This window comes from Balaenoptera physalus, assembly GCF_965194825.1.
Source record: "Balaenoptera physalus genome assembly, chromosome: 1".
NCBI classification, from domain to species: domain Eukaryota; kingdom Metazoa; phylum Chordata; class Mammalia; order Artiodactyla; family Balaenopteridae; genus Balaenoptera; species Balaenoptera physalus.
The window spans coordinates 114,222,102-114,246,747 of NC_138882.1; the positions used below are offsets into that span (position 1 = coordinate 114,222,102).

Genomic DNA, 24,646 nt, shown 5'->3' on the forward strand with positions numbered 1-24,646 from the left:
TCAATAACAAGAACAAATACTTTTGCTTTATTTTCCTCTTGCTATCATACTAAATAACAGACCTGCTGTAGCAAGTATAACTCATTTGGTATAATTTAAGAATTTCGAGAAATTCATTAACATTCTCAGGCCACTAGACCATTAAAGTAATTCATTATTATAGTACATGGTGTCTTCTTACAAACACTTTGGAAAACTGACAGTACATACTGAACACCAAATATATGCACACCCCATGACCCAACAACTCCACTCCCAGGTATATATTCAACAGAAATGCATATATACGCTCACCAAAAGACATGTATAAGAATGTTCTCCACAGCATTATTCATAATAGCCCAGAACTAGAAACCACTCAAATGCCCATCAATGGTAGAATGGATAAATTTTGTATATAATAAAAATAGATAATGAAATACTATTCAGCAATGAGAATGAATGAACTACAAATACATGCAACAATATGAATGAATCTCACTCTAGTAGGTTGAGTAATAGCCTCCTAAGATATCCAGGATTGAAGCCCTGGAACATGTAAATGTTACCGTATATGACCAAAGAGACCTTGTGGGTATGATTAAATTAAGGATCTTGAGATGGGGGATTATCCTGGATTATCCAGGTGGGCCCTAAATGTAGATGTAGAGGAATATCTGACTATAGAACAAGAGAAGATGATGTGATGATAAAAGCAGAAGCTTTGAACATGGAGGAAGAGCCCACAAGCCAAGGATTATAGGCAGACACTGGAAACTGAAAAAAAGACAAGGAAACAGATTTTCCACTCACAATTAATTTCCAGATTCAGGAACCAACCTCAGCTTTGGCCTAATGAAACTGATTTTGGACTTCTGATCTTCAGGACTGGAAGAGAATACATTTGTGTTGTTTTAAATCACTAAGTTTGTGATATCTTGTTACAGTGGCATCAGGAAACCAATCACTCACAAATATAATGATGAGCAAAAAAAGAGTGTATTATGTATGACTGCATTTACATAAAATAAAAGACAGGCAAAACTGATTTTAGAAGTCAGAATAGTAGTTACTTCTGTGGAGGAAGAAGAAGATAGTGCTGAGACAGGGGCAAAAGGAGAGATTCTGGAGTGTTCATAACACTCTGTTTCTTGATCTGAGGGCTGGCAAAATGAGTATGTTTAATTTGTGAAAACCCTTATTTATGTACTTACATGTATGGTATATGTAAATTTAAAAATTGATGCCTTTTCAACACTTATCTGATAATCTGCTGAAAAAGACATACATTCAAGGAGGTGGGGAAAATACTTACTAAACAATAACTTTATTTCTCAAAAACCGTAAAGATTTTGTTCCTCTCTCCAAAGGATTTAAAAAATCTCAACAGAATGTAATAGTTAACTGCTAAAAAATAAGATAAGAGTAAAATACTGCTTAATTAGCTCTGTTATGCCTGCACCCTAGGACTGTAAATTACAAAAATACAAGTAAAACCACATTTTCTGAAATAACAGCAAACAGAGGAGAAAGTCAAGTACTATATACCAAATGATCAAAATGTCTTTTGGGCCTAGGATTCTTGAAACTAGTAAAAATGGTAATAACAGAAATCTCATGCCATTAATCTATACAGATCACTAAATATAAAAACAATTTATAAAACACATCAGATTTTATTGCTTGAAGAATACAGCATATGAAAATCACAAGAATGTCAAAATGAAAAGTCACTAGGATTCAAACATATAATACATTATCAGATGCAGTAAAATATTAATTAACCTGAACTCTGCATCAAAAAAAAAAGTATGGAAAAATATCTAAGTTGTTTACATAAGAAACAGATATACTTAAAATAGAAAGTATAAGGATGTTACAGTACAAGTTAGAAAAGCCAACACTTACTAACTTATTATTTCTTAGACTAGACTACCTTTGGTACTTAAACTTTTAAAAAAACAATCCCTTCTATTTTGTCCAAATGCACTTCATGGATTCAATACCAACTTCAACTCAAAACATTAATCAAGATTCACTTAGTTGTGGCATGGAAGAAGTGTATTTAATAAATGTATGACAATATTTCACTTTTTCTAAAACTGCGAAATATGATCATTAAGAAATCTAATACTTGTAAACTTTACTTATTTAGCTCTTCAATTAAAATTGGAATCCTGGCATCTGCAGTCTATCTTTAGACCTGGTGAATATACAAATTTAAATGATTTGGCAACTGACATAGGAATTTAGATTACTTCATACTATCCTAAGTGGCTTTCCATTCTGTTTTCAAAATACAAACAATAGGCCAGTTCTTCAACACACTGGATTCCTATAAAAATCACTACCATACTTTATTTATTAGAACCAAATTAAAGCTTTTCCCTTGTAATGAGCAGGTTGAAACTATGTTTCACATAGGGCTGATCAATTATGATACACTTTCTTAAACAAAACAAAAACAATCATTTTTTAAAGCTCAATTATTATGGAGACAATGATGCCATTTCAAAAGGAAGCATTGGACACTCTAGGCCATCTAGTCAAGAAATTGTAAAAGTAATGCTAAAAACAAACAATAAGTAAACTATGACTACAAGTTAAATTACAAAAAAATCCGTCTTATAGCAAGCATGCTCATTAACTTTCATTTCTTTCCCCCAGCAAAGGTTTGAATATTCATGAACCTTAGTTAAACCAACGGAACCTAAGCAATTGTTTCACAAGTTCCAATAAACATGGATGGACTAAGCAAGTAACACTATTAACAATCATTGGAGTGAAATACTAAGAATCATGACAGTCCTCAAAACGGGACAGTCTTTGAAATGTAATAGTGTAGCTCAAGATGAATTATGCTATAATAAAACTTTAGTTTTTACCTCTACATAAAACAAAAACAAAATCAAAACATAACCTACCAAATTTTACAACTACTACTGAACATACTCATCCTAGTTTTTGAATGTCTTGTTTGAGACTTTTTAAAACAAGTATATTTATCTGAGCATATATATGTAGTGCCTGTATATATACTCATTTTAAAAGAGAAAAAATCCAAATACTACAGAACTGAACTCTTTGTTTTTTCACCAGCCTGATCTAATATCTACTGCATCACATAGCACCTCCCCCCCAATAATTTAAAATTCCCAATTTTTAGTTTAGTTAAAAGGGCAGAGGAAATGCAAATGAAGATTTAGAGCTTCTGTATAAATTTCACTGTATTTTTATAAACTTGAAGTTTTCTGTAACACTGTTTATTGATCAAATAAAGGACTCATTGCTATCTAAAATTTCATAAACATCATTAAAAATTCAAAATTGATATTATACTGAGCCTTAAATTTTCAATAGTTCGAAGAGACAGTTTTTACATGAATAGCACACAATAGATGAAACTTAACGGCAGACATCCCTAGAATACCAATGGCAAGTCCACCAAGATGCATACAAAATTACAGATAAGCGTTTCTTTCACTGTTTTCTTGTGCAGGGAAAAACATTTATAGAGGAAATAGAAACTCAGCTGGTGAATTTCAGATATCATCATCATCTTCTTCATCCTGAGAAGATCCTGCCTGGTTGGATGCACTTGCTGAAGCAGCAGCAAGCTGTGCTTGTTGGGCAGCTTGCTGCATTTGAAGCCATTCCTGTTGGGCTAATTCTGCTTGTTGCTGTCTAGCCTAAACACAAAAAACATTAAAAAAAATAGTAATTTTTTAAAAAACCTATAACATGCACACTTTCATAAACTTAGTCATTATCAAATTTGGATATTTTCCAACCACGATATAGTTGTTGTACATCAGGACAACATGAACTCTATAAGAAAATATAATTAGAGATTGCTTCTTCTCAATTCTCTTAAGGAGAGTTTCCAAAAGTTTCCATAAAAATTTTCAATAAAAGTTTCCTTTTATGCTACATAATGGTTCAATTGAAGAACCTAAAAAAGTTTAAAGAAAAATCACAACATTCACTCTTTGGTTCCTTTTCCCTGTGTTTCTCTCTCTTTTGTTTCACTTGATTCTTCTGTCCTCTTAACTCATAATTTTGACGTAAACACTTGCAATCTAAAAATTATTTCTGTGGCTTAAAAGTTTGCTAGTACAATACCTCTGTTAGGGAAAAGTACTGTACGTGAATGCACTAGCTACCTTGATATTTTTTTTAAGTTTCTATTACAGTTCCCTACTCTATAGATACATCTCTTTCTTCCTCTGTCCCTCTCCCCTCTCTCTGTAAATACACAGGTAGGTACACACGAAGAACATACCCTTCCCACATACACACTAGTGAAAATTATCTATCCAGTACTGAATTTAAGTGGGATAATTAAAATCCATTCATTTGAAATATCCTCTATAAAAACCACCACAGGATTTGAGAAACCAAGATGCATACATATGCATTACATGCCCTACTGCACGAGCTAAGGCTCCTTCCCAATTTAATTTCATCCATTAGCAGAAAAACCACACCAAGAAGGGAAAAATGAACCTGTTTTTGAAAAGATCATATAATTTCCCATTAGAGTTTACCAAAACAATGTTGTTTCTCCATTTCTGTCTTTTCTCAGAATTATTCTTTAAGCCTGGCTCATACCCTCCTTTGTGAATGGCCAATTGCTAGTCATCATTTAATACACACATCAGTTTTCAGTTTTTCTTGGTCCTTCTAGGTCACATTTTCTGCTCTTTTTCATATTCTGTAATTCTCTATGCATTCCCATACCTATCCATTTTGTTCTCTAATTACGTGAGCATACATCTTTTTTCTCCACTAGAGTGGAGAATAGAAAATGTTTCCATATTCATTGTTGCATTCCCAACATACAGGCCCCCAGTAGTTTCTGACTGGATGAATGTTTTGTGGGAAAACAATGAGGCTCAGCATAACCTTAAGATTTTACCATGTACATTCTTAACTTTTCTTAATAATCTGTCATGAATGTATTATCCAAACATTCCTAGGGGAGAATTACTACACTTAAAAAAAAAATCATTTAGGGACTTCCCTGGTGGTGCAGTGGTTAAGAATACGCCTGCCAATGCAGGGGACATGGATTCGAGCCCTGGTCCTGGAAGATCCCACATGCCTCGGAGCAACTAAGCCCGTGTGCCACAACTACTGAGCCTGCGCTCTAGAGTCTGCAAGCCACAACTACTGAGCCCGCGTGCCACAACTACTGAAGCCCGGGCGCCTAGAGCCCATGCTCTGCAACAAGAGAAGCCACCGCAACAAGAAGCCCGTGTACTGCAACGAAGAGGAACCCCCACTTGCCGCAACTAGAGAAAGCTGCGCTCAGCAACGAAGACCCAACGCAGCCAAAAATAAATAAATAAATTAAATTAAATTAATTTGTTTAATCTGTAATTTTTTAAAAAATCATTTAATTGTTACCAATTAAGTCCAAATTTCTCAGCCTAGAGTTCAGGACCCTCCAAATTACTGTCTGCCCCAATGTATTTCTCTAATATTCTTTCAAAACATTTGTTTTGTGCTCCAAAAAAACCCAAAAAAACCCCTAGATAAACATAAAGTGTTTTCTAAATACACATCATACCCTCCCATTTTTGCTACCTTTACTCATGCTGATAGTCATTCTATTTGAAATCTGATTTTCACCTACTGAAATTCCACTCTTCCTTCAAGTCAAACTGAAATACTAGTTTCTCCATTAAGTTTGTTCCTGATTCCTTCCAGTATCATTCAGGGTCTAATCAGGAGACAGAAGTTACACTAGTTAGGGAAATAGAGAGAATGTCATATAAAAGACTATTAACCAAGTATAAAGGTGGTAACTAGGTAACTGAAAAGGCAAGAAATGAACACTAAGATATGTGGGTGGCAACTACAGGAAGCAGCCACCAACCCTAAAACTGGGGGAAACAAGGGAAGAGGCTGGGATTTTTAAAACTTGGAAGCTTAGAGGAGCAACCCATGGAAATGAAACTTAGACTTCTGAAGAAGGGGCATAAATTGGCTTGTACTACTACCATCTCTGAGCTTAGAGGAGAGCCTCAAGGTTTGAGACCCAAATCCTTGAGGAAGGGGATGCATGTTCAGGCTGCTTCTGTATTAGAGAAACTGCAAACCAGATTCAGTTCCCACTACAGGAAAAAAATGATGCAGCCAGGGTGAAGCATTGGTGGGTTGCTCAAAGGAACTTGAAGCCAACTGAAAGTAAAAGAAAGGAACATGTGCCTTCTTCCACCCAGCCCTGTAATCTCCCTCTAGAGCCCCCTACTGGCAGCACAGTCTAAAGGAAGTCAGCTAGAAAACAGAAACGTGGTTTGCAGAGTACTGGGCCCAGTCTCAAAGCGGAACATAGAAAGGAGGGTTTCATGCTGAGATAATTGCTTAGTAACTGGCACACTCCTATATCATTAAAATCTAATGTGATATCTCTGTACTTGGGGATCTCTTTATATATTCCTCATGAGACTAGTCAACCTCATAATACAGCTGTTAATATACCTATATTACACCTTCCCTACAAAACAAAAACGTTTTTTGTGTTTGTTTAGGAAATTAAAGACCAGGTATTCTAGTAACTACTTCTACCCATTTTTATAAAGAAATATAGAAAATATTTCCATAACACACAGGCATGTTTACTTTTATGGCAGGAATACCCAGAGTTCAAAATAGACTAAGAACGCTTCACAGGAAATACTTGAAAATGGTAGGGAAAATCAAATATATCGATTTAATCAACTTAATAATACCTACTCTGTGGCCTAATCAACTATAAATAGATACAATTTTGTGGCACAGAAAAGATAATGCAAATAATTTCAAGTCTCTACACAGGTCTTACTGCAAAGTTGCTTTACCTTGTAGTTTGCTCAATGATCTACAAAGACATGTACTGGTTACACTAAAAATTTAACCTGACTTTTAGGTATCATCACCCCAAATCAGCACCCATACTTTTCTCTCTGAACATAAAAGCATTCCAGTGTCTTTAAAATCAATGTTGATTGGTAAATATTATTTGTATTCATTTCCACAAATTAAAAATTTCAGTGTATTTATTCTGCTTTCTTTTTTCCCCTTTTGCTTCTCACCCAATCCATCCCAAGTATTTTCCTTCTAAAATGGAAGAGTGAAAGAGAAGTAAGTAGGCATATACTTCCTAATTCACTTCTTCTGAAGATTTTCATTGTGTTTTAAGTTTCCCACTTCCACACACTAAAATAACTCATTTATAATTTACAGCTAACTTTAATCTCAACATATTAGAGATTACCTCCTTTTCAAATATTTGCTGCTAACAGTGAAAGATAGCTTCAAATGAGGCTGCTATTGTGTTGGCATGTAAAATAAAGTCTAAATGATTAAGTGAAATGAAAGTTATGAAAAAGATGTTATAATAATTTATCAGTTCCTTTTATATTTAAGACTAAAGTACTTTATGCTCTAGGAAAAGTACTAAGCGGCTGCTATAATTTTACTTCTCTTCTGATTTTTCTCACAATAGCAAAGAAATACTAGGGTATTTTCACCTATAGGTCAGGGCAAGAAAGAAGGTAGATAAGGGGAAAGAAACAAAACAAAACAGATGACAAGGGTAGAGAGCTGAAGACAGATATGGCAGTCAGTCAGTTATTTTTCATTCATCTTTTTGCCCTAGAAATGATAAAGCATGTTCATTTCACTTAAAAGTTCCAAAATAAATTTAAGCAAACAAAATGGTGGCTAGAATATTAGCACAGTATTGTAGAAAGAGCACAGGTTTTGGAGTCAAAAGGTACTTACCCTTTCATTTGTTTAAGTCAATCCTTCCCAGTACTAAGCTTCATAATGATAGGAACCATGTCTCTTTTTTATACTGTTAGAAGCCTAGCACCTAACACTATATCGGGTAAATAGTGAAGACTTTAATAAATATCTGTAGAACAAATGATCTGATCTCATGCAAGCTTCCTATCTCTGAGTCTGTTTCTTAAGGCGTAAATGGGCATAGTAAAATTTGTATTACTCATTAAGAACTCTGCAAAGTATATAAAGTATTTAGCAGAGCATCTTTTTCCTTTTATCAAATATTTCCTTTGGCACCCTGTAGGTGATCTGCAATAGTAGAGACTCAATAAATAATAGCCATTAGCTTTTTTTTTTTAAGACATCATGCTATTGCATGCCTCTTTTTTTTTTTTTTAAATAAATTTATTTATTTATTTATGGCTGTGTCGGGTCTTCGTTTCTATATACGGGCTTTCTCTAGTTGCAGAGAGCAGGGGCTACTCTTCATTGCAGGGCGTGGGCTTCTCATTGCGGTGGCTTCTCTTGTTGCAGAGCACAGGCTCTACGCACACGGGCTTCAGCAGCTGTGGCACATGGGCTCAGTAGTTGTGGCTTTTGGACTCTAGAGTGCAGGCTCAGTAGTTGTGGTGCATGGGCTTAGTTGCTCCGCAGCATGTGGGATCTTCCTGGACCACGGCTCGAACCCATGTCCCCTGCTTTGGCAGGCAGATTCTTAACCACTGAACCACCAGGGAAGTCTGCCATTAGCTTTTAAAAAAAATTATCACTCCTCATTTGGTACCTCATATTCATATGGATTATAACACTGTTTGCATGTGCTCATGCCTGCCTCAAAGGCTTTTCCACTTTAGCACCTATTTCATAGGTTGTTTTGAGGATTAAATGAAATAATACTGGTAAATTACTTGGCAACATGATTAACACATGTTTAGAACTCAAATGTTGGTAAGCTTTTATCTTCCTTATTAGTTTAAATGGTATCTGCTGTCTAGTGCTTGATAACACTTAAAATTCAAATGCTTTTAAATATAAACCAAACGTTGTTATGACTGCAAAGAGATCAGTTATGGTACTAATCTGGAAGAGATGACCTAAAATGGTATTTCCCAGTTCTAATGGTAATTACAGTAACTGGTAGCAATTCTTACCTCTTCTATTCAAACCAAACCTGTCTTTCAATTTCAAATGAGAAGCCAGAACTTTGTAGGGAAAAAACAACATCACCTTCTCCCCTCTTTTTTTTTTAATAATGGTGAATAGGTTCTTTAACCTCCTCGAACCTCAGAATTGTAATTTGGAAGATCAAGGTTGAAGTAAATGATTTTCAAAAGTCTCTCCTACCCCTAGAGTTCTGTGCTTCCTTGACTTACCAACCCAACTCAGTCATCCATTCAACAAATAGTTATTGAATACTCCCCCTGTGCTAGTTACCATGTTAGGTGGGTGCTAGAGATACAATTAATAATGGGTCCTGCCCTCAGGGAGCTTACAGACTAATGGTAGGGACAGACATTTATAAATGACCACACAGCTCTATTCCCATGATGAAATAAGTATCTCTATGGAACTGAAACACTCCATATTTTACATCCTTTTTGCCATAGAACCACCTCTGGCCCAACGATTTAGGTCTAACTTTCAAGATCTTCCCACTGGAAAGTCAGTCAAATGCTTTATTTCAAAAAAGTATTTACATATAGACAGTTTGCTTGAGCAATCTGAGCATTTTAGTAGTACCCAAAAATGGAATGGATTATTTTTTAAGCTGTTATCATAAATTTTCAAGTTCATAATTCCTTGCCCCTGCCTTTGCAGGGTAGGTGGGGAGGAGGTACAGAGAAGAGAAGGTAAAAATGCCATTAAGGTACCTCAGCCCCAGCCGATAAATTTTGCCTTGAACAGTGATTTGCATTCTTAATAATCAGGTTATTAAGCTCTCAGTCTTATGTGGAGTAAATATTCAGTCACATTCAAGAATCACTGTACTCTGTAACTGTCTTCTCCCCAGCTTCAAGGAACCTGGTAGAGAAGAAGGCAACGCCAATTTTTCTCTCTCAATTTCTTCCTCTTGTTCTTGCCCTACATACCTGTAGGTATTCTAGGCGTTGCATCCCATGCCTGAGTGGAAAGGACTGATGGAAAGCTTTTTTGTGTTGGTCTTTGCCATCAGCATGGGGTATGCGTGCATACTGGTTGTAGTGTCTGTTCACTCCATGTGGAAGCTGTGCTGTGTGGGCTTCTGCATCCCCTTATCCTCATCCCTAGGTATTTTTTTTTATTAGGTAATAAATGTTGCCAGCCTTTGTTGCCTCTGCTATAACACCAAGGCACAGTGAACCATGGGGAGAACACGAGGGGTGAGATATACTATAGCAGTCATCTTTGGAAAATATGATCTTCCACAGAGGATGGCTCCAAAATGTATTACAGAGCTTGCTTCTATTTTGCCACCAAGGGGAACTGGAAGGGAATGAAGAAGGTACCCAGGATTCTAAGGATGGGCCAAGGCAGGCCCAGAAGATGGTACAGAGATAACATTGGGGAAATTCTAAGAGGCTAGCCACAAATTCCATTCAGTCCCAGCTCCCTGTGGTCCCCTCCTTTCTTAAAAAATAAAGGGATATTAGTACTTGTTGCTAATCCTTCACAGACTGGACATTAGAACTGTGACAAGCAAGAAAGGAGAAAAGTTTTCTCCCTTTCTCTGCTCCACTGGCCCTTCAAAGTTTTTAAGATTAGAATGTTTTAAAGGTGTATTAAAGACCTAATTTCACTACAAAGTAGATGTTAATCAGATTTTTCTTATATGCCATTCATCTAAAAAGGTGATACAATATTTTCTCACCAGTCTATCATTATAAATCTTAAGAATGTTTAGGTATACTTTTCATGCTTTTAAATGGCCATTCTGCCTGAAAAAACATCAAAATAAAATCTCAGTAGTTATTTGGAGTTGTTCTCCTCAGAAAACAGGCTGCTGCAAATATTTACTTTTATATAAAGTAAAAAACTAGCCAGACCTAACATCAGACTCTATGATCAATCAGCCAGAGAAAGAAAAATTTGGGGGTACGTATGTTGACTAAGGAAATGATTTTAGAAACCAGTATGATTTGTTAGCAAAAAGGGTCAGATTCAGATGAAAATAATTTAAAACGTGTTACTTACTTTTGCAAATAATTCCTGTTGCTGTCTCAATAACTCTTCTTCAGGAATGCCAAGGTTTTCCAAACGAGAACTGGCCTTTCTTCTTTTTAATGCTACTGTCTTGCATTCTTGTAAGACTTCTTTTACTTCACTGATATAAGAGCCAAAGCCTAAACTTTCTAGTGCTGGGGAAATGAAAATATGAAAACATGAAAAAGTGGTAAAACACAACTTTTTCTCTCACCTATGGAACATTAAGTTTGGTGAGGGTTTTGGGCTGGGGGTTGGAGGGGAAGGTTGTTGCTTTCTAATAATTTTACCTATTTTATAGCTGCATAACAATCATTGGTATGGCTAAGACAAAATATTTTATCAAACTTTCTTAATATTAGATGGCAAATTAGTTAAAACTTAAGGAACATTTCAAGGCACTGGCCTTCACTTTTCCTTTTCTTTCTAATTTTTTAAAAACCAAAGCATTTCCTGGAGGAAAAAAAAAGTCCAATGTAAGAACATGTGGTTTTAGTAAGAAAACATTTTTCCTATACCACTCATAGTAAATCAACCATTAAGTCATCACTTTCTCAAAGAATACAAAAAAAGCAAATATTTGGAATATATTTATTAATAAAACATATTTTGTACCATTTGGCTTAAAAAAAGTAGGCTGGTAACACATGCTCTAACTTTCAGCAGGATAAGACGAAAGAATAGATAAGTTCTTTTGTCTAATATACCAACAGGAAACTAGTATTTTTAGCAAAGACACTCAAACTGCCAAGTTTAAGAAACACTGGTGGAAAGAGCTTATGAAATTCAGCATTTATATTCAACCAAAGTTTCCCTTGAAAATAAAACTTAACAGGAAACACTATAAAAATATTTTAAATGACATGGCAGAAAAACTGGGATAAAGGAAGACTATAAGGATAGAAGAAACATTAACAAAAAATTTGAAAAATTTGTAAGAAAAAAAGGCCTTCTGTAATCCAGAAAGACAAAGCATAAAATTTCCTTTTGGCTCACGGTATTTAAAATCATATAGTTTTCTAAATGCTAAGGCCCCAAAATCATATTTTGCCTTCTGAGCCAATGATGAAATATAGGTGGTGAAAAACACAGTAAATGAACTTAAGTTAGTTCATCAGTTTTTACAGTCTTTCAACAACTATGATGAGCCAGACTCCCTCAGTAAAGATGCCCTAAGTTCCAACTTTAAAAATTTGCTCTTCAAGAATACCAAATATACCTTTAAAATCTACATTCCCATATAAGCTGTGGTTTTTAAGGCATTTTGAATGACTTACAACTTTACTTATTTCATATATTAAGCTGCTTTCATCAACCGTCTTTAGAAATAATGTGATGCCAAAAAGCAGACTGCTATTCCTTTAATTTTAATTAACTTACAGACTCTCTCCTTGTCCCCCCAAATTTCAGTAAGACATTATTCTTATTCTGAGTTCTGTCTACCAAATTAACCACCACCTAATCCCTGGCCTCAAGGAGTCTGGAGTATAGTAGGAAATTAAGTGAAAATTAGGCAGCCTGAATTTTTTACTTGAATTGACAGACATTATTTTTTAAGTGTCAATGCTAGAAGCCAAAGTTTTATCTTTTCTCTCTCTCTTTTTTTTTTTAATAAATTTATTTATTTTTGGCTGCATTGGGTCTTCGTTGCTGCACGCGGGCTTTCTCTAGTTGCGGAGAGCAGGGGCTACTCTTTTTTTTTTTTTTTGGCTGCGTTGGGTTTTTGTTGCTGCGTGTGGGCTTTTCTCTAGTTGCGGCGGGCGGGGGTTACTCTTTGTTGCGGTGCGCAGGCTTCTCATTGGGTGGCTTCTCTTGTTGCAGAGCACAGGCTCTAGGCACGCAAGCTTCAGTAGTTGTGGCACTCAGGCTCAGTAGTTGTGGCGCACGGGCTTAGTTGCTCCACGACACGTGGGACCTTCCCGGACCAGGGCTTGAACCCGTGTGCCCTGCATTGGCAGGCGGATTCTTAACCACTGCGCCACCAGGGAAGCCCCAGGCAGGGGCTACTCTTCATTGCGGTGTGCGGGCTTCTCATTGCGGTGGCTTCTCTTGTTGCAGAGCACGGGCTCTGGGCGCGCAGGCTCAGTAGTTGTGGCACACCGGCTTAGTTGCTCCGCAGCATGTCGGATCTTTCAGGACCAGGGCTCGGACGTGTGTCCCCTGCATTGGCAGGTGGATTCTTAACCACTGTGCCACCAGGGAAGTCCGTCTTTTCTCTTTTTTAAAGGCACAAGCATAGTAGTGCATTTTCAATAATACTGGCTGGAGATAGTACCAAAAGAAATCAGTAAATGATTTAAGGTGTCCCACCACATTCTAAAGAAAAGTCTTATTTTCTTATTCTAAAGAAAAGTCTTATTTCCTTAGTCCTACAACAAGGTTCTCCAGGATCTAGCCCCACTTACCTTTCCAGCTTTATTTCTGCCACTAAATCCCTGCATACTTTGCTAAACCTGACTGCTCAATGTTTCCCAACAGGCACCAGTTTCCCACATTCGTGCTGACAGTAATTCATTCAAGGCCTGGATCAAACTATATCTTCAAATTAAGCTTGCCTGATCCTCCTAGACAGAAGTAATCTCCCCCTTTTGAAATAAGATAGACTTAGAATTTGGAACTTGGTTGTCACTGTATTTGTATAACCTTGGATATGTTGCTTAATATCTCTAAGCTTCAATTTCCCATCTTTAAAATGAAAACAGCATCTATTTCATAATATCTTCCTACAACCAGAAGCACTATAGTGGTTAAGCATGCAGCCCCACAGGGACTGACTCCCAGCTCTGCCTCACATTAGCTGTGTGAGTCAGGGTAAGTTCCTTCACCTCTGTTCCTCTAAAACAAGAATAACAGTACCTACATCTCATCAGATCAGGTTGCTGTGAAGAATAAATGAATATAAACAAAGAGCTAAGAACAGAGGCTGGCCCACAGAAGGAGCAAAATTAAGTATTCACTATTATATTTTTAATACTTTAAGGATTGTGGGAATCAACAAGTGATTAACCTAAGGCATTTAACAACACAGTGTCTAACGTGTAAGAGTCCCTTAACTAACTTGGACATATTATTCATCTTTTATTTTTTTTATTCATCTTTTTGTTGTTGTTGTTCAGAAAACATTTACTGTAGTTTGATGACACTTAGTCAAGTTGTGGTTCTGAAAGCAAAGCAAAAACAGTATTAGGGGAAATTTAGGGTGGACACATTTCTTAGAGATAGTTTATAATTCTACCACTTCAGAAAGAGCAATAATTTTACTGAAAATATTTAATTTAAAAAACATCACTCAAGGGCTTCCCTGGTGGCGCGGAGCAACTGGGCCCGTGAGCCACAACTACTGAGCCTTCGCGTCTGGAGCCTGTGCTCCGCAACAAGAGAGGCCGCGACAGTGAGAGGCCCGCGCACCGCGATGAAGAGTGGCCCCCGCTCACCGCAACTAGAGAGAGCCCTCGCACAGAAACGAAGACCCAACACAGCAAAAATAAATTAATTAATTTTAAAAAAATTTATTTATTAAAAAAAAAAAATCACTCAAGAACTACTATGACTTTTCAGATGGGGAAAGCAAGCCCCTGGGAGGGCGAGAGCCCAGTCGGGCAGCTACTGGGGGAGGGGCTGGGTGCCACTGACGTTTGTGGCTTCACTCAGCAGGCCGACTGCCCCCTCCCTGAGGCCACTCAGAAGTCACTGGGTGGGGAAGGGGCATTCAAGAGGTAAACATGATTCCAGCAGGGGACAGCCCCAAGGTCCCAAGGGAGGGCTGGTCGGGCAAGGGCTGCCTGGACAGGCATCATCTTCTCGTGATGAGATGAGGAGGCTGAACGTGAAGACCTTCTTCCAGCTCCTGTGTGAGCGAGAGTAGATTCAGAAAACTGCCGCTACGTGGCAGCAGTCACGGCTTTACTGTTCACCAGCTTCCCAGTTGAAGGGTTGTCAGGGCACACAGGTGCACACAGCCACAAAACACGGCATCTTCTCAAATAATTTCCAGAACATGACATAGCACAGCCCCAGCCTCTCCAGCAGGAGACTTCGCTACAGCTTAGGGTAATATTCTGATGATGTGGGGCTTCCTGCAGCTCCCCAGTCACCTTCCATGAGTCGGGGGGAATCATCTAAATGGACCCCGCTTCCCGGAGCAGAGGCCTAGTCGTCGCACTGCACTTCCGCCCGGAGCTCCTTGGGGACGTAGTTGGCCAGCGTCGCCAGCAGCTGCTGCTGCAGGGCCTCACTGCCCACGACCAGCATGGTCAGCTGCATGGCGTCCGTCCGTTCCAGGGGCCTGACGATGGCAGTGGCTTCGTTAAAGAGCTTCTGCTGCTCGGCAGGTGGCAGCTCCATTACGATCTGAGGAACTGGCTTAAACTGTCCACTTGTCATCCAAGCGCCTAACAAACCCCCGACGCCCCCCCCCCAACGGCTAGTCCTGGTGGCCCGCCCACCAAACCACCAACGAAGGCCACGGCCCCTGTGACCAGGCCGCCCCTCCCGGAGTGCTTGACGGCCGCCCGCATTTTCCTCTCCTCGGAGACGGAGCACAGGAGCCTCATGATGTCCTCCCCCGCGACGGGCATCGCAGCAGACCTGCAGAGGCGGCGTCGCGAGGTCACAGACTGGCAGGCATGGGGACGTTTTTCATTCATCTTTATCTTTTCTCTTACACTTAAGAGTACGCTAGTAAGTATACAGGGCCTAAATAAACGTATAGCTATGCATTATCACACCATTAAATTCAAGATGAACAAGTATATTAAATTTACAAAATTAACAAATCAATACACTTGAGAGACAACTCTTCAAAATGTCATGAATTACTAGACATTAAAAACTTCAGTCCAATCTACCTTAAACCATGGAGGGCTTGGGTTAAAAATTAAAAAACAAAAACAAAAAACTCACTTTTAAAAACATCTAAGGTTGAGAACACTGTTTTCAAAAAAAAAAAAAAAACTGCAAGTAAATCCAAGGTTAATATTTAATATTATTGAAACAGCTATACTCTCAATGCTGAGTGCAAACACTGCACTCTCAATAAAATGGTTCAACAGGAGCAGTCATAAATTTAATTTCAAAACTGCATTGACTTTAATCTTAATTTTAAACACATTTTGGCTAACGGATATGAGTAACTGGATACAGCATTTTCTAAACGGGGATATTTTACATCATCTGTTATCATGTAGTAATAATATCCCCATTTTACATAAAGGAGAATCTTAAAGGATAAGGAAAATGGCTCCTAAGCAGGGCCATCAGTTAACAGTTGTGCAGGTGGTTCAGTGCACAACAGCAGCATATCTGAAGAGAGCCATTCATACTGTAAACATCATAGATTTGTATGCTTATTATAGCACTTTTTCTGGCAGATGGTAGTAAAGGTTTTTAAGGAAGGAGTGTCTCAACAGCCATTTATGATAAAAACTCTCCAGAAAGTGGGCATAGAGGGAACCTACCTCAACATAGTAAAGGCCATATACGACAAACCCACAGCAAACATCATTCTCAATGGTGAAAAACTGAAAGCATTTCCTCTAAGAAAGGAACAAGACAAGGGTGTCCACACTCATCACTATTATTCAACATAGTTTTGGAAGCCCTAGCCATGGCGATCAGAGAAGAAAAAGAAATAAAAGGAATCCAAATTGGAAAAGAAGAAGTAAAACTGTCACTTTTTGCAGATGACAGGATACTATACATAGAAAATCCTAAAGATGCCACCAGAAAACTACTAGAGCAAATCAATGAATTCAGTAAAGTTGCACGATACAAAATTAATACATGGAAGGAGTGCCTTTTTCTAATTTGTACAAAGGGATTTTATGGACTATTGATGGCCCTCACTCTAAGGATCTCAGAGTAAGACCCAAAAAAATAAATAAAATAAATAATAATATATATATTTTAAAATTTGTGGATAAAACACATATCACTTATTTTTCAGAAGCCTGTCTGCTACCCTCTGCCATCTATCTTAAAACTGTACCCAGATAAGTGCATGGCATATTAAGGAAAAAAAAAAAAAACATTTAGCATGCTTTTTTCAATTTGAAAGACAGATATTAAGACAACTACTTAAAAAAAAAAAAAAGGTAAAAATGTCCAACCAACAACAATTTTAATACAGTTGTATCTTATATTTTACCAAAAATGACGTACTCCTCGAAAGTTTTGTTATGACATGAATTTGTGTGAATTACTTTATACTTCAAATGCATAATGCATGCTTTTCATTTAAAAAAACTAAAATATAAAAAATAGCATTCTCTAATTTCTCTATTTCCTTTTGTTTGTATGTTAGGTGATGGAGGTATGGAGGTGATGTAGTTAACTTAAAATACGTTAAGAGGATGTAGGCCAAAGTGACTTCTTGGCTTACTGGCCTGAAAAAGACCCTTAAGAATCATGCCCTCTATGGTATCACCACTCCTGGGAATCTGGGACAACAATGAGAGACGGATGGCAGAGCAAGAATCAAATATCATTCATCTTTATATCCTTAGCAGTATCTACTACAGTGCCAAGTACACAGTAGTATTCAAAAGTAACTGCTGGGTGGCAGAAGGAAAACAAAAACAAAAGACATATCAGTTTTAAAGAAAACAGTAAAATCCTAACTTGAAAAGCACCTGATTAGGTGATAAATTGTGCAATGTAAATTACATATCCCTTCAGAAAAAAATTTCAGTATGGATGATTATTTAGGCAATACAATATCATTCTTATTATTATTACAACTTCTCTGCAATCACTCAGATCCTCTGATTTCAAAACTACTCCACATCCACTTTCCAAAACAGACGGTGGTTTAGGCTTTAGAGCAAGATTCTCAAAGTGTGGTCCATGGACTTGTGCCAGAAATGCCTGTAAGGGTCTGCAATGAGTTAAGTACGGAAATTCAAAGTAAGCATTTTAAGAACCTTCACAGCAAAACTGTAACTGTGTGAAGTGCCGGCTGTGTTAACTAATTTTATTGTGGTAATTATTTCATAATATATACACACATCAAATCATTACATTGTAAACCTTAAACTTACACAATGCTATATGTCAATTATATTTCAAAAAGCTGGGGAAAAAAAAAGAAACTTCATAGCAATTTGACAAGGTAATTTTATTTCTATTGAATGCATATCAAAAAATTTCCTTTTGGGCTTCCCTGGTGGCGCAGTGGTTGGGAGTCTGCCTGCCAATGCAGGGGACACGGGTTCGAGCCCTGGTCTGGGAAGATCCCACATGCCGCGGAGCAACTAGGCCCGTGAGCCACAACTACTGAGCCTGCGCGTCTGGAGCCTGTGCTCCGCAACAAGAAAGGCCGCGATAGTGAGAGGCCCGCGCACCGCAATGAAGAGTGGCCCCAGCTTGCCGCAACTAGAGAAAGCCCTCGCACAGAAACGAAGACCCAACACAACCAAAAATAAATAAGTAAATAAATAAATATTTTTTAAAAAAAATTTCATTTTGTTTTTCTAGTGATCCATTTTTTTTGTATTTTACCAAAGTACCAGTGTGAGAGGGATTATAATTTTTTTTTAAAAAGTCCTTCAACATACAGCTTGGAGCAACATAACTGCTGAAGAAGTGAATCCTCGGAGACTTTTTCAAACTTTCACTACTTTCAGTTACTATTCTCAAAAACATGAGGAAAAAAAAATGTAGCAAGAGATTAAAATGCAGAAATAAAATAGTATACTTAAAATATTCTTATTTACACTTTGGCTTTACAAATGGCATCATGATGTAAGGTTAAACATAACAGACTTTCAGCTTTATGTTTCAATCAGTATCACTATAAAGTTTTTAAATTATTATTTATTGTAGCATATTTCATGTAAGTTTATCAATCCTGACAGATTCTCAGTAATTGCTAATTATACCTGAAACCATTAAGTATTATTTATACATAAATGGGAAAACCTTAGTTAACAGACTTGCCTAAGGCCAGACTTTCCAGTACAGAACCTGCAGCTCCTAACTCTCAATGTCAATTCTTTCCATAATGCAACAAAACATGTTAGTACTCATTTAAAGATATGTGTTCACAGAAACCCAGCAACGAAATAAAAGGAACACCTTATAAGCTTAGAACTCCCTCTGCTGTGTGTATGTGATCTTCAATCAAAGTCCGTGTTCTTAAACTAAAAATAAGCAAAATATTTAGATAACTTTTTAAAATTTTAACTAGGTTATATAATTTCAGATTTACTGGCAGTAAAATTATTTTAACTTCTGCATGCATTTTACAGAACTGCCTCAAATGCTTAATATGCCCTGACAAGGTAAAGCAAAGTGGCAAGTGAACAAGTGAAATGTTCTGAAGCAAAGTTTAGTTCATTAAACTTATTACTAAAAAAATCCAAACTTCAACATGTGAAAATCAAACCACTTTAAAACGTACATTATTCCACTTGGCTATATCTTACATTCTTAAATAATCAACACTGACAGAACAGCATAAAAAATGTCATACCCAGCTTTCTAGAGTTAGTCTATAAACACACACTTTAAACACCTAAAAAAATACACACCTTAAGGATTTCTTTTAAAAAATTTTAATCACTCAGGACAAAAGTTTCTTTAAATGATTAAACAATATGATATCAATATGAGATTAAAAATGTATAAAATCTATTCCCCTAACTGGGGAGAATTTGGGGCTAAAATGTAGGTCCTTATCCACTTAACAAAGGCAATGTTAAAAAGAAAAAAAAAAAAGGTAAATTTATAAGGCTCTAGCAGGTTAATGCATGATTTTTTTTTTAATTAATAAATCATTCTCATTACACAAGGACAATGCTTTCACTGGAAGTTTTTGACTCATATGTTAAACTGAATTTAGCATATTCCAAAGTCGAGCTGTTTAGCATACTGTTCACTACAGCTGCACTTTTCTTCCATCATGTCAATCAGAAATCTAAATATATCCTAGAAAAGAATAAACTCTGCCCAAGAAGACAGATTGTAGTGTGTTTTTAGATTTTTGGAATGATCCCCACTTCTGTGGTGTAAACAAATGTTTAGGCAGATCCTTTTGAAATCTTTTGCAATTTTCCTTAGAAAGACCATGTTGATAAAAGATCCTTTTTCTCTTTTATGAGTTGTAAAAGGAAATTACAGCTATTTGTGTTGGATAATCTTGTGAAAGACTTGTGACAACAACTGCACATACAATGTAAAAATAAAAACACAAGAGGAAACATAGACAACTTGGCTTTCATTTTACTTGCCAGAGTACACCAAACAAGTAGAAGAAAACACTAGCTTTAAAATCAAATATACTTTTTCCTAGGGATTTTTTTTCTCCTTATGTACTGAAATGGAAATGGCAGAGTATGTTTTAAATCTACCTCCTACACATCATTAAGGATCAAAAATGAATCATTTAATCCTTTTGTCAATATTGACCATAAAATACTGCATATGGTGAATATGAGCAGATGTGTCCTCTACTTCAGAATAACAGGAAAGTCACCTTTTAAAAAGTTAAATTTTAAAAATAAAATGGTAGACAACCGCCTGCCTACCAAAATTAAATTAACCATGATTTTTTTTCTGACTTCGAAAGCAATCAAGAAATTGTTAGAATTTTAATTGGGTTATTATAAAAAGCAAGTTATCACCTCAAATAGAATGCAACCTTTTCATAAGAGTATATGTACAAGTCACAGGAAGTGCTTCCCAAAACATTATGACTAGTAAATGTCTCCCCACCCCTGAAACAAACCATCAGAATATGGTCCCCCAAATCCCTATTAACAGAACTAAATCCTTTCCAAGATGAGAGAAGAAACTGTTAAACTTTCAGAACTGCTGTTCAATAAAAGCTGAAGTGTTTACATCTAAATGGGATGACAGCAGGAAACAAGTGGGAAATATTCCATGAAAAACATCTCTCACAATCTTTCAACCCAAGCTGTAAAAATCTATCTCATGGAACAAAGCAAGCTACAGAAAAAAAGGAAGAAAGGAAGGAAGGAGGGGAAGGAAGATTAAAGAACACTGCCCCTTTTCTTACAGAATAGAACTGGAGTGCTTTGGCAACTTGTCGATGAACGTTAGGACCATGAAACCATTTTCAAAGGAGAAAATATACTCTCTCTATCCAACACTAATAAACTTTACAACGTTGAACATGCACGTTAAGAATATTTTTACTTGTGTTCTGAAAATTCATCTTTTCCTCTACACTGGTGAAAAGGTCGGGTGGCACTCATGCTTGAACTTCCGGTCTGAATTCTAATTCTCCAAGGCAGAACTTCTGGGTTCCTCTCTCAGTTGTCATGATCTAGGTTCCACTTTAGGCAGGCACTTTCTCAGTTGTCACGTCTAGGTTCCACTTCAGGCAGGCAAAATTCTTGTTGCTTGGGCTTACCTGGCTGTAAATTGAGATCGCTGCTACTACCTTATTTGGGGGGATGTTAGCTGACCTAATCGTTTGCAACCCTTACCTGCATTCGCTGTTTGAAAAGCACCACGAGAATATTACACAGGGATTTTAAGGTACCGGCTGCCTCTATGCCCGCGCAGCTTTTTAAGTTATCAGTACTAACCAGGGGACAGGACTGAAGGCTTTTGACATGAACGGGTCACGCGATTAGCAGTCTGTCCCCGGCCCCTCTTTGAAACAAAATCCCACACATACCACTTACCTTGTATGACGTGCTCTGGCGAGATGGTCTTCTTTTCCGATTTATTGCAAATCTCATTGGCTTCAGAAGAAATAAGGTGAATGAATTCAGTGCAGCAGTTCACCACCAGCTCCCGGGCATCGTTGGCCACCCGGACATTGGGGAGAGTCTCTTTGATCATCTTATTGATAGCAGCTCTGGGTATAGTGAGATCATCATCGTTCCCAGATGAGGAAGCCATCGTACCTTCCTATCTCTCGCGCCCCGACTTTTGAAAACTCCCCAGTTCTGGTCCACTGCTCCACGAAGATTTTTCAAAAGGCTGCCCTCGGAGAGCAATCCGGGGGGCGCTCTGAGAAGAGGGTGCAGAAAATTAAGGGGCGAGGGGTCGGCTCGAGAGGGCGTGGAACACCCACGTGTGTGAAAGATTCAGGGCGAGGCTGGGAGCAAATTTGGGGGAAGGGGGGGCTGAGGATTCTGGGGACAGCACTGCCCAGGTCGGAGAGGGGAAGGCTAGGTGGTCCGGAAATCTGAGCACTGGAGAACCCCCTTCGTGTCTCCTCTGAGGGGCGTGCGCTGTCGCCTAACCGTTCCCCAAAGGCGCCGGAGCAGAGGCAAGGTCCAGGGGCACTGGTCTGGCCGCGGTACAGGGCGGACACCCAGCGGGCTGGGCTCTACAGAGCCGGAGCCCCCGCTGCCAATGCCGCCGCCGCCAGCAGCCGCTGCTGCCGCCTCAGCCAAACCATCCTTGAGACACCCGCGCCGCCGCCTCACAACATGTCGGCCGCGGCCGCTGCTGTAACCGGGGCGGCCTCCGGGGAACAAATACGGTCAGAACCAGGCGCAAGGGGAGCGGCAGTGGCGCCGCTGTGGCCGTTTAGCCCGAATGCAGATCGTAGAAGCCAAAGCCGCGGCAACGGTGGTCCGTCCCTCCAGAGGCCAGAGAAGGTTTGCTGGAAGCCTCTCCCGATACCCTTTGCGCTACCGGAAGCCTCGCCCCCACATGTTCCCCCCTCCCTTCCAGACCGACTTCCGGGTGTGGCTGCCGCCCTTCCCCCACCCGTGGTGGCGGGAACCGCCTGTCCTCTCCGCCAGCGGCTTCCGCCTGCCGCTGTCCCGGCACGCGTCCTGGCATCCCGCCGTTTACCAGGGACAGTGGCCGGGCGAGCGCGCGCCTCGCGGTACCGGGGAGCCCCAAGCACGCGCCGGGGTTTCGGCGCCAGACTCGGGTTGGGGTGGGTGGCCCGGCGAGGGTGGATCGCCGCCACTACCTTCTCCCAGCCAGCTGAGGCCTCGGAATCCTTTCCTAGCTAAGTTTGGAGACAAAGGAGCGCTGGATTTCGTTAAAAGAACTCTTTGCTAACCTTCAGGAGCCCGAATTGAGGTTGAAAGGAAGAGGAACGAAGCCTAGGCTCGGGAGTGGGATGCGGGCAAAGCAGAACCCCGTGTGCCTGGGTTTGCATCGTCCGGAGGAAAAAGCTTTTGATGATATCTAATAGACGTTATTCAGCTCAAAGCTCTCTATGGTCCTCCACCCATTTTCTGGTTTTATGGGAAATGAAACATTCAGAGAAGTGACTTGCCCTACCAGCCACTACTAATAGCTAAGCTGGAAACTAGAAATAAGATCCAACGTAGTGGAAAGGCGTAGTGTACAATGAGCCAAATTACAAGGTTCCAACTTAGACATTTTTCATGGTGTATTGCACACTGGCTTCTGATGAGGCGGAAAAAAAGTGTGTTAAAGTATCTTAACTCTGATTTTTGCTTCTCTCCAGGGAAGCAAACGTGTGTCAAGTTCTTAACAAAAATTGCATTATTTTTAAAAACTAAGTTTGCCATACTGTCATTTTGAAGAAGAGGCTGTGTTATAAATAGCAGGGTGTTGCAATTTCTAAAAAGTAACAAGATACCATTTAAATCAGTTTAGGCACTTTAGTTAATGGGTTACTTTGTTTTCCATACATTGGCAGCAGCTGGCTTGTTTGAAATGTTTTAAAGTTTTTTATTTCGGTTTAAGACCCTAGATGTGGCACCTTGAGGAGACCTTACTTAATTACACTTTTTTTTTTTTTCATTTAGCGTTTTCTCCAGTACACTTGCAGGTTCTTTAATTTCTTAAGTGTAGACACTTGTTTTTCAGTGTTCCTAAGTTTAGTCAAAACAAAATTTCTTTGATAAAACAATATTTTTAAAATTTTCTTCAAAATAGGAATGTGAAGGAATGTGTTGGCGCAGATGTTGGCTCTCTAAGTGTTTTTGTAAGTCAGTTTACTGTTAATTTAAAGAGTTATAGTGTCTAAATTTATCTCAGCCTTACCAAGTTTGTCAGACTGAAAAAGCTAGCTAGCAAAAAATGTCCCCCAAATTATCACATTATTATCACTGACCCAAATATTATCATTCCTGAAAAAATGTAATAATGATAGTTACGCTTGTTCATGTAACATTTATGCTACATAGGCTTATAGAGTTATGATACATAAATCAGTAGAGCATATGTGTTGTTATTCCAGAATGGTTTATCACTACAGGGTTCTGTGGTAGCATAAGCAAGAAATGTGTAGTAAAGGAACATAAGTTCCAGTCCCAGTTTTTTGTTACTTTAGACAGGCCACTGTCCAAGCCTCCTTTTCTTCAACTAGAAATGGAAATAATATATAACTCAGAAGATTCAAAGTCAAATGAGACTACGCAAAAGCACTTTTAACATTATGAATTATTATACAGATGTGTTTATGATTGTCATCTTTACCAGGTCTGGGCAGTCTTCAACTAATAATAAACCATACATAATATGGCTGAGAGAAAATTTAATTAAATATAAATAGTAGAATGACATTGTAACTGAAAGTGGGGTCTGGCTGCTTGCTGCTCAAAAGCCAATAAAGAGGCAAGGTTGGTGGACAGGAAAGTTTGCTTTATTTTGGTTGCCGGAAAAGGGGGTGCGGGGAGGTTGGAGGGCGGACGCCTGTCCAAAGACCGACTCCCCCCCCTCCTACAACTAGTGAGCAAGAGCTTTTATAGGTTGAGGGAGAGGGCTACATGCAGAAACAGTACAGTCAGCTCTGACAGTTATCTTGAAA

The 24,646-nt window shown here is 38.5% G+C and overlaps 2 protein-coding genes and 1 pseudogene across 5 annotated transcripts in view; 1 reads left to right on the forward strand and 2 right to left on the reverse strand.

Moving 5' to 3' along the window:
* DR1 (down-regulator of transcription 1) lies at positions 1-22,537 on the reverse strand. The gene is made up of 3 exons (XM_082409597.1): positions 21,582-22,537; positions 10,924-11,087; positions 1-3,668 (listed from the first exon to the last, which is right to left on the reverse strand). The coding sequence occupies exons 1-3, from the start codon at positions 21,799-21,801 to the stop codon at positions 3,522-3,524; spliced, it is 531 nt and encodes a 176-aa protein (XP_082265723.1). The 5' UTR covers positions 21,802-22,537; the 3' UTR covers positions 1-3,521.
* LOC309636472 (protein C19orf12 homolog pseudogene) lies at positions 14,099-21,696 on the reverse strand (annotated as a pseudogene). The gene is made up of 3 exons (XR_014268740.1): positions 21,582-21,696; positions 19,006-19,070; positions 14,099-15,627 (listed from the first exon to the last, which is right to left on the reverse strand). The product of XR_014268740.1 is annotated as a protein C19orf12 homolog pseudogene (transcript).
* LOC309636426 (uncharacterized protein) overlaps positions 22,338-24,646 on the forward strand; it is a gene marked incomplete at its 5' end in the record, with an annotated part of 7,024 nt that continues 4,715 nt past the window's right edge. The window contains 2 exons of one of the 3 annotated variants that reach the window (XM_082409589.1): positions 22,338-22,971; positions 23,773-23,821. In XM_082409589.1, coding sequence (XP_082265715.1) covers positions 22,338-22,874 — 537 coding nt within the window. In that variant the 3' untranslated portion in view covers positions 22,875-22,971; positions 23,773-23,821. Of the gene's footprint in view, positions 24,475-24,646 lie in introns of those variants that run through there. The other 2 variants (XM_082409588.1, XM_082409587.1) reach the window with 2 other exon arrangements.

What these genes read in the sequence shown, in the direction of transcription:
- DR1 (XM_082409597.1), bottom strand. Translation starts at nt 21,801, where the DNA reads ATGGCTTCCTCATCTGGGAACGATGATGATCTCACTATACCCAGAGCT. An exon ending in GCCAGAGCACGTCATACAAG is followed by an intron (nt 11,088 to 21,581) that starts GTAAGTGGTATG and finishes TCATTTCCCCAG; the next exon opens with CACTAGAAAGTTTAGGCTTT. An exon ending in AACAGGAATTATTTGCAAAA is followed by an intron (nt 3,669 to 10,923) that starts GTAAGTAACACG and finishes TTTTGTGTTTAG; the next exon opens with GCTAGACAGCAACAAGCAGA.